This window comes from Trachurus trachurus (genome assembly GCF_905171665.1).
Source record: "Trachurus trachurus genome assembly, chromosome: 8".
Lineage (NCBI taxonomy): Eukaryota > Metazoa > Chordata > Actinopteri > Carangiformes > Carangidae > Trachurus > Trachurus trachurus.
In genome coordinates, this window is record NC_139905.1 from 3562200 (window position 1) to 3580002 (window position 17803).

General features: G+C 40.9%; 1 protein-coding gene across 1 annotated transcript in view; it reads right to left on the minus strand.

The window, feature by feature from the left end:
- taok2a (TAO kinase 2a) overlaps positions 1-17796 on the minus strand; it is a 39772-nt gene extending 21976 nt beyond the window's left edge. The window contains 5 exon segments of the mRNA XM_083976474.1: positions 465-510; positions 761-862; positions 1952-2023; positions 6059-6199; positions 17291-17796. Coding sequence (XP_083832600.1) covers positions 465-510; positions 761-862; positions 1952-2023; positions 6059-6190 — 352 coding nt within the window. The 5' untranslated portion in view covers positions 6191-6199; positions 17291-17796.
- Positions 17797-17803: the final 7 nt, after the last annotated feature.

Here is a 17803-nt window from a genome sequence, read left to right on the forward strand (position 1 = left end):
GATCATAAAACCAGGAGACACCGACGGCTTCTCAAACATGAAATCTGCTTTTCATTTCATGTTTTTTTTTTTTATGTATTTTTTGTTCGTGCTGGACCTTCACTTCACTGTGAACACACTGCTGCAGCGGCCGATAAATGATCAAATTTCCAATCGGATAAATATCAGATTTTAATAATGGACCGAAAAATAATCATTTTAATATAAGTATTATGTGGTACTACACAGTCTCAGGTTGTTACAGGGCATCAGAGCAAAACTGGGGATTTTATAACTATTCAAATATCTCATCCTTTTTTTATCTTCAGATTTTTAAATGTATTTTTCAGCTCAAATAAATGAAGGTGATTATTATTTTAACCATCAGCTTCATGATTCTAATGTAAAACCTAGACTTCTGCTCTTGACTTGTGCGTCTCTAACTGAATGACTGCACAACTGTGTGTGTGTGGAGCTGCACTGACCTTCCAGCAGGTCGGAGGCCGAGCCGAGACAATACTCCATCACCAGCTGAAGGAGACACAAGGGTGACATCATGATGATGAAGATGATGATGATGATGATGACGTCACAGAAACAGAGGAAGAACGACATCAACACAAAACTCTTCGTCTTTCCTCCTCACACACGGACAAATACTGTCTCTAACACAGTTTAAAATCAACACTGGAAAATGGAAAATACTCAGTTATTAAGAGATAAAACAACCAGAACCACAGCTCACACACACACACACACACACCCTCCTCCTCAGACTCACCCATGCCGTGTGCTCCTTCAGGTAACATCCTCGGTACTCGATGGTGTTCGGGTGACGAAGCTTCTGCAGGAACTTCACCTCTTTGATGATGTCCTGCCATTTCTGCACACACACACACACACACACACACACACATATAGAGTCAGTCCTCATCCAGTTTCATCCAGTTTGATTCAGAATAACTTCACTTACTGATCCACCTCCCTGTTACCTACAGGTAATAATAATAATAACATTTTTGTAAATAGACTTAACCTTTGTGTCAGAGCTTCACTTTGTTTTTGCTTCATCATTTTATTCTTTTTTTTTTTTTTTTTAAAGCTAAATATTTAAAGGGGCTTGTGACGTTGTGTTGTAACTGTTCAGCTGCTGCTTCCCCCAAACACACAGAAAAGTGACAATAAAAGTCAGTGAAAATAGTCAAATGTTCTTCCTTCAACTTATCTTTGTCACATGTGTGAACTATATTTATAAGGATCAAAAGCAGCTTTTGGGCGTGGTTAAGGCGGCCGCCCCATGTAGAGGCTAACGCAGGCATCCCCGGTTCGAATCCTGCATGTCATTCCCCCTCTCTCTGCCTCCCCCTTTCCTGTCTATCTCACTATGTACTATCAAATAAAGGCAAAAATGCCAAAAAATATACTAAAAAAAAAAGAAAGAAAAAAAAAGCAGCTTTTGGTTTGTTTTGTTTTTTTATTCCTTCATATCAACCGCCCAAAGCGATATCAGTCTGGCCCTGGTTGTAACTGGATCAGTGTTGCTGTTACACACATGGGTAATATCATGTAAAGTACAAGTTGTGGCTTGTGCAGCTCTGTTCAACACTGAGGAGCTGCAGAATAAAACAGATGGAAGGAATCAGGTTGATAAAAGTTTTGGCCAATTAAAACGGAATCTATTTTTAACGCGGAATATGACGCTGAATTTGACTGAAACGCTGTTTTCATGTGGAAGAGGAACGTACAGTATGTCTATGGAAAACTGAGGAAAAGTGTTGTTTTCATTAAATTTAAAGTAATTTCTATTTAATTTGTGTAGATTTTAGTCATTAATTTTAAAAACACTCTTTTTGGTATTAAAATAAGAGTGAAAGGTTAAAAAAAAACGAATTCCTAAAAATTTAAAACAGAAAAAAAAAACAGGATTTGGGGAAAAAATAAAGCGGTTTAAAACCCTCAGGTGTTTCCTCACCTCGTTGGTCTGTTTGCCGCTGTACGACATCTTCTTGATGGCCACCACCTCATTGTTGCGCACGTCTCGGGCCTGCGGGACAAACACACACACAAACACACACAGTGAGCTCATGAAAACAGGTTGATTCTCAGGAGAAACAACAGATAAGGACAAAGGGAAAGTAAAAGAAAAGGCCACGGTGGAGCTCCAACAGCTTCACACCTGGACAGGTCGGATCGATCCAGTGGTTCTGGTTCTGGAGCAGCTGTGGTTCAGTTCACATCTGGTTTAACTCTGCAGCTGTTTCTCATTCTGACTGAGAAGGGTTTTTTTTTTTTTTTTAATGAACTGAAGAGAAACAATCTGCTTCGTATTTACCCCCCTCCTCCTCCTCCCTCCACATGTTGAGTTGTTTCAGTCGTTTTAATTAAAGAAGTTTAGCTCCACATGAACCCACAGCAGAGAGAGAGTTTTCATTCAGTCTCTAAAGTTAAACGTTAACCCTCCGTCTTTCACACGTTGTTTTATTCCAGTCTGGACGGAGCCGATTGTGTTGAATAAGATAAATCTGATCAGAAATATTTACACACGTCGGAGAAATCTGTGCTCTTTAACCCCCTGATATCTGATCATCTGCAGCACTGAATAGAAACTATAACCTGTGGAATAGAATAGAGGAGGATGTCTTTAATGTCTTTGCAACAAGCACAAACAAACAGAGAGGTTCAATCCTCCTTAGGTGGCATTAGAGGAGAAGGAACCAAAAAAATACAGGTAAAAAAATATATATTCACTCTATATATTCATATTTAATGAATAAAAAAACAACAACTCTGTCTTGTCAGCTGCGTTTAGTGCCGTTATGGCTCTTGTGTGTTCGTTTGTGTGTGTGTGTGTGAAGAAAAACACTACAACCGTCTTCTGCATTTGCATAAAAGCCACAACAAGTTGCCGTTACACAAGAACCAGTTCCATCTCCTGGGGAAATTCTCTTTAAATCCTGTTTTGATCGACACGTCGGGACTTGAACGGAGCGACATCGACATGTGATCTCAGTCTTCATCGCTGCTTCTCTTCTCTTCTCTGATTGGTCTGAACTCTGTTTGTGATCCCGATGCTTCAGCAGCTCAAACCGTTCAGGTGTGTGTGTGTGTGTGTGTGTGTGTGTGTGTGTGTGTGTGTGTGTGTGTGTGTGTGTGTGTGTGTGTGTGTGTGTGTGTGTGTGTGTGTGTGTGTAACCGGTCCGACGAGCTCAGAACAAAGAGCCGGGACCAGACTAACTAGAGGATTGATTTATTTTGGGATGAAAGGCCGATATCTTCCTCCGAGCTCGTCCAAACCTTTAATCCTCCAAACGGATTAATCCTAAATCCCCAGTGAGGGCGCCGCTATCAGACACCAGACCGCATCGTGTCGTTGCCCAGCGATGACACCGACGACGTGTCAACGGCTCAGTGATGCAGGACGATTACAGACCGTCGGTACTGAGCGGACGGACGGACCAAAATACTAACTATACTATTATAAACATCTTCTTTAAGGCAAAAACTGTTGTTTCTTTCATGCGCTGGTCAATTTAGAGATTTTGGGCTGTTTTGCTTCTTTACTATGTCTTGTTTCAGAATAGAGGAAATAAACGGTAGAAAATCCACATTAAAGTCTTTATTTTACTTCATTTTGTTTAATATTGTCTGTAAATTTCTCCTAAATTCATCAGAAGTTAGTCTGACCCAGGTCATGTCAGCTATCGTTGTAAAGCTCTCTCTCTCCTGAACAATGATGTGGCTCCAAAAAATGTAATTTCCTTTGTATCAGCAACAAATCACAAAAGTACGATTGATAATAACAATTTATGTTATTTTAATACAAGTCTTTAAATGCGGTTTATTCTTATACTCTGAGCTAGAAATCTCCACTTCAGCAGCTCTTACAGACACCAAACCTTCCACTTTGATCCCTTTCTATATTCTGAAGGTTTTTACAGAGGGGATTGTTGATATATCATTCACAGCCTCATTTATACAACATTTTATTCCTAAAAACATGGAGACATTAAAAATTTTTTTGATTATCTTGTCATTTACAGAGTGATAAAAAGAGATATCTAAAATCCTCCTCTGTAAAAACTTCTGACTCTAATATGTCAACAAAATAAAACAAGAATTTTAGCAGTAGCTTTATCCATTGTTCAGATTTCTGTTCTGGAAATATATGTAAATGAGCGCATATTTCAACAGATATTGCCTCATTTACATATTTAAGCATAAAATTCGACAACTTGTGATACAAAAAAATATTTGTTTTCTTAATGTAAGTGGGAAGTTTCATGGTGATATGTCATAGTTTAAATGTTTATCCTATTGACCTGTAGTGTCTCAGGTCGTTTTTAAATCCCTGGTTGGTGGTCTCTCACACACACACACACACACACAGTATGATAAAAGCAGGTAAATGGATGTAAATTGATGCACAGCGTCTATTTCTGTAGCGTGTCTGGTCTCTAATGGGCTGTTAAGATCCTCTGACACTCAGACTGTGGAGGAGTTGGACACGTCGTCTCCCCGAGGTTTCTCCTGCAGCTGCAGCTAAACCTCTCCTTCTGTTTCTGTTTCTGCATCACCCACTCAGACTCAGCTGGACTCCTGGGCTCAGGCTGGGGTTTCAACAGAGATGCATTTAAAAAATAAAACGTTTGATTTAACTCGATCATAATCTCAGCATTCAGTCTCTCTGAGTGAAACCTTCAAACTCGGAACAGGAAGCTACGTACGAGACGAGCTGCAGACGACAGGCGGCGTCCGTCCGGCCGCTCGTATGTTTGAATATTTAACGAGTCAGACTTTGTGGCTCGTTCTGTGAATCACTGTTTCCACCAGATGGAGAAACTGTTCAGCACTCGACAGCTTCCTCAGGCTGAAGATGAGAATCACTTCATGTTTTCTAATTTTACTGAAGAGACAACAGCAACTCAACAGGAGTTACCTAAATATCATTTATAAACAGGCTTCATCAGGTTTCTGCTGTTTCAGGTTCGTTACCTTTAATTGTCGGTGCAAGCTATTTTTAGAACGGTGGAGCAGAGCCGTGAGCTGCTCAGAGCTACGCTACGGAGGCTGATTATGGGATTTCTTGGTTTCCCTCATCAAACTCGTCAAATACACAATCCAACAACTCCACAACGCTCTGGTGGACAAGTTGTGACCTGCACATTCACCACGCTATGAGATAATAACACAACGTTACCACACAGAGTTGTTTTAGAGGGAAATTGTGTGGATTGTGTATTTGATGAGTTTGATGAGGGAAACCAAGAAATCCCATAATGAGCCTCCGTAGCGTAGCTCTGAGCAGCTCACGGCTCTGCTCCGCTGTTCTAAAAATAGCTTGCACCGACAATCAAAGGTAACGAACCTACTGCTATGACTATAGGGATTATGGCAACATGTTGAACTATCCCTTTAAGTCACAAATATTCATCATGAGTTAGGGGTGTAATAATTCATCTACTACATTGATGCATCGATTTATTTTCCTATGATCCAAGTTGGCCTTCTGGGCGACATATCGATCCCAAATTGTTTTAAATGGTAAAAAATCGATTGTATTGATACCAGGAAGTAGCACAGCGGTTTTAAGCACTGCAAACTTTATATGATGTGTTTTTGTTAGTTTTTAGCACTAGACGCGTTAACCCAGGCCGCTCCAGCTCTGAGCTGCTCCTCTCTCTGTCCCCCAGCGGAGGAGACAGCAGCTCCGACTGGAAACACGCAGCAGTTCAGTCTCTAGTTTTCTCTGGGAATGAATTCCTCGGTGGGGTTGAAAAAGTCAAACAGCTCTGGGAGCCGATGTCACGGTGGGAAAAATTATTTTCCAGGACTTTTTTCTCATTTTTTTTCCTCACGTGTTTCGTGTGTTTTCCGTGACTGGAAAACTGGTCAACCATCTCCCAGGTTTTCCAGGTTTTCTAGGTTAGTGGGAACTCTGTACCTGCAGTGACGACTTCAAACTGAGACTGTGTGTGTGACGTCAGAGCAGAAACCGGCCGACACACTCCTGTCTACTACTGTCGCTGGAAGTGAAGACACTGTGACTGAGAAGCAAAACGTTCCTGGACGTGGTACTCACAAAGTAAACGGCTCCAAAGCTTCCGTGGCCGATCTCTCGGAGGTCGGCGAACAGCTTCTCCGGATCATCTTTGCAGAAGAGGTCTGCCACATCGGGGTCTTTCAGATTGCCCGCCCGTGCACTCGAGGGCATGGCCAGGGCCTGAGGGGGGGAGGGGGGGAGAGACGGTGTTAATCTGGACACAACTGGTTCAGTTTTCCTCAAACATCTGTTCATATGATACAAGACGTTCACAGGACTTTCATCGTCCCACAATCAACGCACTTTAAAACACAGAGGAGCTTCTCTACGGAGAAATTTAACCTGCTTCTATAAAAACTACTGAAAAAATAATTCTTCAGCAATGAGTCGTAACACTTCTGGATCCTTCGATCTCCAGGGTTTCTGCAGGTTTCACCAACTCAAATTTAAGACTTTTTAGACCATTGTGGATGAAATCTAAGACTGACATCATGACAAACAAAAAACGTACAAAAGAAACGCAGAGTCACAACAACATGACTTGCAAAGTAAATTGGCTGCAATAGAAGTCTGTAGTTGTAAATATATTCAATACGGCACCATGAAGTGTTGCAGGAGCATTTTATTGAGCATTAGAGGTAGGATGGGCGTAATGAACATAATACTTCAACTAATTTAAGTCTTTTTAAGGCCTAAAATGTAGATTTTCACATTTTAGACTTTTTAAGGCTCATAAATGCTACTTTTTTCTCTCGTTTTTAATGTTGTGAATTTCTGTAATAATAATTTAATTTATACAGCACCTCTCATACAAATAATGCATCTCAAGGTGCCTGAACAAAACATCAAACAGTTAAAAACAATATTAATCACAAAAGATCAAAGCCATAGCCAGAGTTAAAACCAAGATAAAAAAATGATTTTTAATTGTGTTTTAATACATTAAGAGATCCCTAACCATATATTTTATTAAAAACAAAGGTTTTAAGTTTATTCTTTTTTTTGAACACCACTGTTGTTTTTACATGTTTCCATCAGTCTTTTCTGGCTTCCACCTCTTCTGCACAATGTTTAATTTCTTTTTTTTTCATTATTGTTTTTATGCAGGATATAAAATGTGCAGATAAACCCAACTAAATGTATAGTGTGTACATATAAAACTGAACCAGCGGTGGGGTGAGGGGGGGTAGTGATGTGGTCGGGGGTGTGGGTGTAGGGGGGGGTAAGTGATGTGGTCGGGGGCTGCTGTGCTGAACTGCAGCTGGATCACAGAGCGATGATGATGCGACGCGTCTGCTCTTCTGTTTTCCACTCCAGTCGGGCAGAAAAGCAGCAAAGCAGCTAATTAATGTGTTCAACTCGCTGGAAGGAAGGAAGGAGCGCTCGCTCTCGTAAAGTGACCCATTTCACAACCAACACCCCCCCTCTCTCCTCCCCCCTCCTCACATCTTATCAGCTCCCATCACGACACCAGGCCCACAGACTACAGAGTATTTCAGGAATGTCACGACGACGAGCGGCTGCTTTCTGGCCCAAAACACTCTGGACTCGTCATGAGCTCAACACAACAACACAACAGTAACACAACAGTAACACAACAGCAGCGATGGGTGATGTATCTGGGACAGTAGCAGCTGACAGGTCGGGACATGAAGACAGCCGACAGTTACAGGACGGCCGCGGGTGTTTACCAGGAGAAGGAGGAGAAGAGGAAGAAGAGCGTGACACCAACAGCTGAGAGCGAGCTGGAAACAAAATGGCTGCTTGGTTTCAATATGAATGGATTTCAATTATTAACTGTCCAGAAGTTGAGACATCAAAAGATACGAGTGATGAAAACAGCTTCATTAACAGAGTCGAAGCCGGAGCTGAAGCTTCTAAACAACCTGAAACATCAGATTTACTCCAGTTTTTACAGTTGGTTTCTGTTTGTTGTTTATAAAATGTCAAAATGCAGCAAGAAAACTTTCCTCCAGGAGAAAAGTCTTGTTGTGTTCACCTGACGTCTTACAGCAGCTGCACCGTCACACTAGTGAACGAACTTCACCGTTCTAAAGCTGCGTTCACACCGGACCTTTTGTTTTTTGAACGAGCGACAAGTTTACATGTTAAGTGAACGCATAGGAGCGATTGAGCGTTTAATCGCCCAGGCGAAAAAACACTGGGGCTCCGTCACTGGGGATGAGAAATCCCAACTCTCCGGCCGTCAGTCGCTCGCTCGCCGCTCAGCGCTGATTGGCTGCCGTGATCCCGGTGGTGCCGGTGTAAACAGAGGCACATGGCAGTGGGCATGACGTCATCAAAGCGAAAATGTGAGTCAGTGGCTCTGTGCCAAATTGACGAGCGGCTGCAGCTGAGCAACGGAGTGTTGTTTTCGGAGCGATGCGAGCGACAGCGACAAAAATAAAAGGTCCGGTGTGAACGCAGCTTAACAGAATTCAGATTATTTTATAAATGAGAACATTCGAAGGTGAAACTGTCGTTCCAACGTGTTCCTTCTGCAACGACGCAAATTATAACGCTGTGCATCGTGACGTTTAGGTTAGTAAACATGTTGATAAAACAAACTATGTTGTTGTTGTTGTGCGTCGTAGAGCAGCTCCAAATATACCGGTTCCTACGTGTTCCCACACGACACACACACCTTTTGTTTTTGTTTTTATCAATCGATCAGTGGACCAGTTGGTGTCTATCACTGATCAGCTGATCTGTTGTTCAACTACTTATAACATTTAGATTTCTCTTCTTGAAGTTTTATATCGAGCTGGTAAAACTTTAAGGTGTTCAGAAATGTCCGTTTGTCCTGTTTGTCGCGAGTTGCCGCACGAGTTTACCTGAGTAAGGAAAACAAATTTGATGCGGAAAAAAAACACACACACTTTCATCCCGGATTTACTTGAAAATAGAATTTTGCACAAAGTTTGGCCTACAACGTCTGATAGATGAGTTATTACACTAATGTTAAGACCCACAGTGGGCTCAAATTCAATTTTCTTTTCTGAACACTTTTAAAGGGGGAAAATTGGGGCCGATTATCTTTGTGTGTGGCAGGCTTAAGTGTATTGCAAATGTAACATAACTGATTTGGTTGGAATGCCCTTTAGTGGACACAGGACGTAATAATAAGATGGTATAGGTGTAAATGGGTCAATGACGTGATGCAACCCAATGTCAAGAGGTGTAACCGCTATTTTTTCATCAAAATCTTAAATCTATAAAATAGAAATACATTAAAAAAATCTATTTCAATGTAATGTTTTCAGGAGAAAGTATAGTTTTTATAACTACACTTAAATCCACTGTAGATGGATCAAATATTTCATGTTTATCATTCTTTTGTGGTTACACCATTTGACATTTTCAGAGGCATTCAGTCAAATATAATGAGGTAAAAGAAAAAAACATTAAAAGTTTGAATATAATTTGAATATTTAACATAAGAAGCGTTAGAAATTTGAATCTGATTTGGGGGGAGGATTAACGGCCAAACATCCCAACATGACGACAGTTCAACACAGAAAACAGACGAGACACATGAAGAAGCTGCAACACGTGAACAGCTTCTTCAAATGTGGATTTAAGTCAGGAACGACTCCATGACGTTACTGTGAGTGTATTTACTCATCCTACAGTCGCTGCAGACGAAGAGAAGCAGCAGCTCTGATAAACCCTCTCTTCTCAGCGCGTGTCCTTCAGACGAGGACGAGGTCGCGGCCGCAGACCGACCGTGAGAAAATCTCAATCATCTCTAAAACGTCTCGAGTCGACCGTGAAGGTTGAGATGACGACTGACGGAGCCGCGGCCTCGTTACATAAACACTCTACACAGGTTCAGACGCCGATTCTCACTGTGCATGAAGTTACATAACACTATGAAATTATAATAATAATAGATTACATGATAATTGATCTTTTAAAAAACTGTGAAAATCAGACGATGCAATTTCCCTTATCTTTTAATTCTGTATAGAAACTTTAAATTATCCACTAAAACCATCAAAATGACCTCAAACTTGGGATGAAACAAACAATCACTGAAACTGTAGTTTGAGCTGCAGTTTTAACATATTACAGAAAATAAAAAGGAAAATGTCCAATTAATCCAACAGATCCAAACCAGATAAAGTTCAGTTTAATCTTGTTTATGATCAGATCCTAACATTTAAAAAGCTAGAATCAATAAATATCTGGTTCGCTTGTTTGATAACTCACTGAAATGATTAATTGATTATCCAAATCACTGTGGATGAACTTTTTCAGAATCAATTAATTCAATAAACCACAGTGCCAAATTCAACTGCCTGAAGAGAAAAAGACTTGACATCCAGCTCTGGAAAAATTTAAAGGACCACTGCAAAGTTATCAGTTTCTCTGGTTTTCAATATCTATGGGTATGTGACACGTTTTTGTTTTATTCTATAAACTAAAAGTCCTTTTTTTCTTTAATTTAATTACGTGCATGACACGTGTTGAGGCTGTGACGGTTCTTCACCGTGACAGACCGACTCTAATCAAAGTTCGGTATGAATGAATCCATGAAAACCACAAGACGAGGCTACAGCTTCAGATCTAATCATGTGACTGAACTCTGACAAAACGCAACATCGTTTTATAACGAGACTTCATGATGATGATGCTGCTCATCCTCATCCTCCAGTTTCAACCGGAGCCTGAGGAGCCAACGACAACCGGACCTCTGAGATCTACTGATGATGGATTCATGAAAACTGAGCCCTTGTCTAAATGTCTGTTAATGTGAAACAGTTCAGCACGTGGAAGATGATAAACTCCATGTCTTGCATGGTGTGTGTGTGCATGGAGGCCATGGCGGTTGAGTGCATTACTTATTGTTTTCTTTGAAACAACTGTACCTGCTGATCCCAGGTCTTTCTGAAGCTCTCCACCAGTGTCCTGGACTGTTAGGGAACCCTTCTGATTATTGTTTTGACTCTTCTGTCTGAAATCTTTGGTTGCGTAGGTCTTTAGACAGCTCTTAGACAGCTCTTTGCTATTACCCATCATGCAATCCTTATTGTCTGACACCTTGGTGGTGAGAAACCTTTTTAAAAGGCATCAATCAGGACTAAACCAGCAGATATTACTTTGCACTGATAGGAGACAGGATTACATTCTAAATACTGACAAACTCCAGCTGCTTTCTTGGCTTTCCATACCTTTTTGCCCCTCCTTTTCTTCATGTGTTCAATACGTATTCCCTGTGTCATTTCACTTTATTACACATAACTTAATTTATGGACATTAATGTTCGGATTTCTTTGTATGTGTGCATTACTTGGGTTGATGCCGACATCTGGTGAAAATTTCATGTCAATAGCTCTATTAGAAATATATTTTCTGAGAAAAATGTTGACGTGTTCAATACTTATTTTCCCTGCTGTATATTTATATTTCTTTATTTGTCTACTGTCACTTGACTACTTTGCTCTTTTAACAAGGGTTTCCCCTTGGGGATCAATAAAGTATTTTGATTCTGATTATTAGCTACTGAATGCAGGGGCCCAGACCTCTGCTGAGGAACATTTTCCTTTTCTATACATCTATATGTACTGTTTAAAGTCTTTTGGAGATCATTTCATCTTCCGTTTGCTGAACTGTTCACATTAAGTATACGTGTGTGTGTGTGTGTGTGTGTGTGTGTGTGTGTGTGTGTGTGTGTGTGTGTGTGTGTGTGTGTGTGTGTGTGTGTGTGTGTGTGTGTGTGTATATATATATATATATATATAACGTGGCACTAGTGTTGTTGAGTGCGCGGCAGGAAGCAGCCGCCTGCAGCAGCTGTGTACAGTGAGCAGCAGCAGCAGCAGCAGCAGAACAATGAGACAAACGTTACAGACAGAAATGTGCAGAAGGAGCAGCAGGTTTTTACAGAAGTGGGACATCCTCTAATTGCCTGAAGAGCATGTTCTCTCTTTAGATCTGCATCCTCTCTCTCTCTCTCTCTATTTCCAAAAATGTTCAATCCCTCCACACCTCAAAAGCCGTTACAGCATGAATAATACTACAACCTTCAGTATGGACCTGTGTTTACAATACCAGAGTTCATGTAAATGTCTGGTGCTGTCGGGTCGTTCATGCTAAATGGAAACTCTGACTTCATGAATTGGGACAAACTGTAAACTGTCACTATTTTGGTCTGTCTGTGTTTTTTCTCTGATCCCTCAGCTTCACACACACACACACACACACACACACACACAGCCGGATCATTCTACGGTTTTTTCTTTTTAATATACATCCTCAACAAAACGCTGAAGTCTTACGGCGTCTATTTCTGTCGTTTTCCGAGGAAAAGGGGGAGGGGGGTTGATCTCACATGTTTAAGCGCATCACACTGGGGGAGCGAGTTTCCTCAACTTCCTATGTGGAAACAACCTCACACCAGTTCAATCAGGTTCAATTTAAAGACAACGGAGGAGGAGGAGGAGGAGGAGGAGGAGGAGGAGGAGGAGGAGGAGGAGGAGGAGGGGACGTATAAAAGGGGAAACTGATCCCCAGACAGTTGTTCTTTAAACACAACCAGTGACGTGAAATGTGGTGTGTCAGTGGTGGCGGATGACCGACGTCACATGGCCGAGCTCAGGAGAATTCATGTTTGACATGAAAAGAAGCTCCTACATCTACAGTGTATAGATGTAAAGTTACTGTGGCGTCATTCACCAACATCCAGGTGATTTCTAACTGTGAGGATCAAAATGTTCAAATAAAAAAGCATCTAAAAGAAAAACTGCTTCACCAATGGAAATTAACTGTGATGTCGCAAATTACAAACTAATCACAGCTACAGGAGCCACTAGAACCAGCGTTGCCTTGATTTGACTCAATTTCAGTCCGTTTGTAGCCTCGTAAACCAGCCTCTCCCGGAAATGCTTTTCATTTCACTTCACAGGGAGAGTCTGACCTCATTCATGGCCTGAAATCCTCAGAAGGCCGAGCCAATCAGCGTCGCCGCTCAGATTTCTGTGATTGACACAGCACGTTGGCCAATCAGGGATCGACTGGTGCAAAGCCCCGGATGATAACGTCTCTACACTGCACGACTCTTACCACAACAAACATGGTAGAGCTATTTAGCAGTAGCAGCCTGAAAAAACAGCAACAAGGGAAGTTCTTACTGAAACACCGTCCATTACAGCAATTAAACAAGACCGAGAGTCGGCGCTTGTTGACTTTCTTGAAGGAAACAACGTTTTCACTGTTCTTCCAACTGGATTCGGCAAAAGTTTGATATACCAACTTGCTGATTGGCTGAATGGGGTTGTCCATCGACGCTACTACTCCCGCCCAGCTCCCGCCCACCCCAAACACTTACAGGGGGAATGAGGCCAGACTCTCCCTCAGAAATGAAATGAAATGCATTTCCGGGAGAGGCTGGTTTATGAGGTTAGTCTGTTTGCCCTCTGAAACAATAATTCATATTTATTTTTTAAGAGTTACAACTGCTCTTGTGTTTGTTATGATATAATTGTGTTAATAAGTCAGAGGCAGAGCTATAATGTTAAATTCATCTTTACTCTCTACATCTTGTTCTTTTTTAACTTCGGGTGTGAACATGAACTAGTATAAATGTTATCAGTTATCGGCATTGTTATCAATTTGTTTCGTATCAATCGTTTTCCTGGTCCTCTTTTAAATTACATCACCACATTGCGCCCCCTTCTACTATGGTTTAATGGCTCATGATTGGAGCCACAAACTGTTTATCTGTAATATTCGATGAGCATCTATTGACATTAATTAGCTTCATGGATTTAACTTCTTCTTCATAAGGTTTATAGAGCCGCAACAATTAATCGATTAATTAAATTAAATTAATTGTGAACTATTTTGATAATCTAATAATCGCTATTTAAGAAAAAAAAAGTCCAAATTCTCTGATTCCAGCTTCTTAAATGTGAATATTTCTGGTTTCTTTGTTCCTTTATGACAATAAACTGAGTCTCTCTTTGGTTTGTGGACAGAACAAGACATTTGAAGACGTCGTCTGGTGGTTTGAGAAACACTGATTGATGTTTTTCAACATTTTTTTTACATTTTATTGACCAAACAACTAAATTACAACTGATTAATCATTTAAATAACCGATAGAATAATAAATAATGAAAATAATGGTTAGTTATTCAACAGTGTTCAGGTTTATACTATAATAATGGCATAAAATTCTCAGGAAAAGATAATTAAATCTTTAACTGCAATGATTTATATGTTTTATAAGTATACGGCCCTATGACCCAAACTCCCCCTGAGGAAAACGTCGCCTCTGTTTCAACTGGAAACTCCTCAAAGTTATTTTTTCTTCAGGAAACAAGGACAGTCAGGAGGACGTGTGGCTTTGATTTAAGTTTACATAAGCATTACATCAACGTCTGCTGCCCTGAGACGGAAACCTCCGATCTGGTCCAGTTTTTGTTTGGCCTCCACTCCACACCCCGTTCAGACCAACAGCTCATCAACGGTGGGAAATAAACATTCAACATCATCACGTCTTCTCTCAGCAGCTCAGCCTGATCTGAGTGTTGTTCCATGTGATTAAAGTCGGATATAAAGATGCAGGATTCAGCAACTTCCTGCATCATGTAGGAATGACAGTGACTCATTGATTAACAATGGCGTGTTTATGAAGTTAATGTAACTTTTTCACAAGGAGCACACTTGGTCCCTTACTGAAAACTTTAGGAGGGCAAGCAGCAGAAAATCTAGGGGCCCAAACCGTAAATCATCTTGCAAAGCGAATATTCACATTTCCTTTTCATTCATGATCCTCACACACACACTGGCCTGACACCTGAAATGACCGATTCCAGATTGTTTGAGTCGCCTCTTCCAAGTTTCACCAGTGTTAAAAATAAAACAGCAAACTTACTGGTTGCACGTGTGCAAGTAGATGAAATATTTACTTGCACTGTCTCAGATTTTAGGGGCAAAATGCCTCCATACAGGGGCAGAGTGAAGCCCTGAGATAAGTTTAAACAATTAGTCAAGTTGATTTTAACAAAGTGGACTTTGTTTTCAATGATAAGTTGTGTAGTAAATGTCAAATACCTGCTGATTTCAGCCTAGTAAACAGGTGAGAGCTTGTTGTTTCCCTTCTGTCATGTGTTATTGGATGAATATTTGAGCTGTTTGGACTTTAAAGGTGTACAGAAATGGCCGTTTGTCCTGTTTGTCGCGCCGAGTTGTCACGAGCTGCAACACGAGTTTACCCGAGTGAGGAAAACGAATTTGATTGGTCGTTATCGAGCGGGCGGGATATTCAAAGCTTGGGGCGAGCCCGAGCTCCGTGTGTGTGCGTGTCTCAGACGTTGAATGACGGATTACGGATCCAATATCAGTGGCTGGTGAATTGTGTACAGGCTGACGTATAATCCGTGCGCCTGCATTATCCAATGCGAAAAAAAAAATACACACTTTCATCCCGGATTTACTCAAAAATAGAATTTTGCACAAAGTTTGGCCTACAACGTCTGAAAGATGAGTTATTACATTAATTTTATCACCCAAAGTGGGCTCAAATTCAATTTTCTTTTCTGTACACCTTTAATTAGAACAAAAAGATGTGTTTTTTGTTGCTCTAAACAATTCGTCATGCAAGTGGACACGGATTTAGATCAAACCTTCGAGCATACGTTGTATAGTCGCCTAAATGTCAAATACCTGCTGATTTCAGCCTTTTAAACAGGTGAGAGTTTGTTGTTTCCTTCTGTCATGCATTATCGTATGAATATTTGAGCTGTTTGGACTTTATTTAGAACAAAAAGATGTGTTTTTTGTTGCTCTAAACAATTAGTCATGTAAGTTGATTTTAACAAAGTGGACACGGATTTAGATCAAACCTTCGAGCATAGGTTGTGTCATAAATGTCAAATACCTGCTGATTTCAGCCTTGTAAACAGGTGAGAGCTTGTTGTTTCCCTTCTGTCATGTGTTACTGTACGTATGAATATTTGAGCTGTTTGGACTTTATTTAGAACAAAAAGATGTGTTTTTTGTTGCTCTAAACAATTAGTCATGCAAGTGGACACGGATTTAGATCAAACCTTCGAGCATACGTTGTATAGTAGCCTAAATGTCATGATTTCAGCCTTTTAAACAGGTGAGAGGTTGTTGTTTCCCTTCTGTCGTGTGTTGTGTGAATATTTGAGCTGTTTGGACTTTAATTAGAACAAAAAGAGACGTTTTTTTGGTGTTGTTGTAAAAAATTAGTCATCTAAGTTGATTTTAACAATGTGGACACAGATTTAGGACAAACCTTCGAGCATATGTTGTGTAGTATATGAAATACCTGCTGATTTCAGCCTTTTAAACAGGTGAGAGCTTGTTGTTTCCCTTCTGTCATGCGTTATTGGATGAATATTTGAGCTGTTTGGACCTTAATTATGACAAAATGAGACGTTTTTTATTGTGTAGTGTTGCCAAGGTGAAAGGGAAAACCAAACGTTAGATGAAATGTAAAAATCTGAGCAGTCGTAGCCCTGATTTAACACATTATGTGATCTCCAGAGCCAAGACACGCAGTTAAACCGCAGCTCACCGTCCGATCATGTCTCTCCTCAAACGGCTTCATCCTGCATCCTAACAGCCGGAGAACAACCGTTATAACCAGTTCATCAAACTGCACAAACAGATCATATATTAAGCTGCTAGGAACGATCGGTTTCATTCATTACACTCATCTACCGTTTGGTTTTCTGATTTCATCCTGTTTAAGCAACAACAGCAACAAAACGTCTCTTTTTGTTCTAATTAAAGTCCAAACAGCTCAAATATTCACACAACAACACACGACAGAAGGGAAACAACAAGCCCTCATCTGTTTATAAGGCCCAAATCAGCAGATATTTGACATTTATTACACAACTTGTGCTTGAAGGTTTGATCTAAATCTGTGTTAAACTTACATGACTAATTGTTTAAGGAAAAAAAAGAAAGCCATCGCCGTCACGGAGCAGCTAAAGATGACGGGCTAGCTGCTGTAACGTTAGCCGAGATTTTTGGTTATGTTTTTAGATTTCCTTTGGTTGTGTGTGTGTCTAAGTTAATAAATAAAATGAAATAAAGCTGTGGTCGATTTAAAACTGTTTATCATCTATAAGTGAAGGCCTCTGGACATAAATCAGAGGACCACAGGGCGTCCCCCGGACCCAAGTTTTGAAAACCTCAGGAGCAGCTAAGTTAGCTAACTGGGTTATTCTATGCTAAGCTAAAACAAGCTAGGCTAAGCTAAGCTAATGTAGCACCGTTACTTTTACTTACCGCGGCTTATTGTGGTTCCGCTCTGGACCGAAAAACAAACCGTTAGCAGCCGAGCTAACGAGCCTCTATCCTCATAGCCCGGGTCTCGGTGTCTTCTCTTCTCTTCTCTGCGGACACAGTCAACACGACATCCGGTCCATCATCCTCTCCGAAGTCCCCCCCGATTAAATAATGTATCAACAACGGTTTCCAAAAAATCTCAGAACTGTCTCTACTCTGCTAGCCTTCAGCCTCGTCTCCAGTAGCCGCAGCAGCTAATTGGCTAACTGATCTTAGCTGTGGTGAGTTAGCACGGAGCTAGCAGGGAGCTAGCGGGTAACGGCGGCTGTTCTGCGGGGTGTGGCGGCTGCTGCTTCTGTTCCTCCGCGGCGGTGCCACACTTACAACCATATTGTCCCGTCTCAACGAAGCCTATATATATACTCTTAAAATCCGCCTTTTAAAATCTATCTGCGCCCCATCCTGAGGTTGGACTGGTTTCTCGCACCGTTTTTTTTTTTTTTTTGTTCTTGC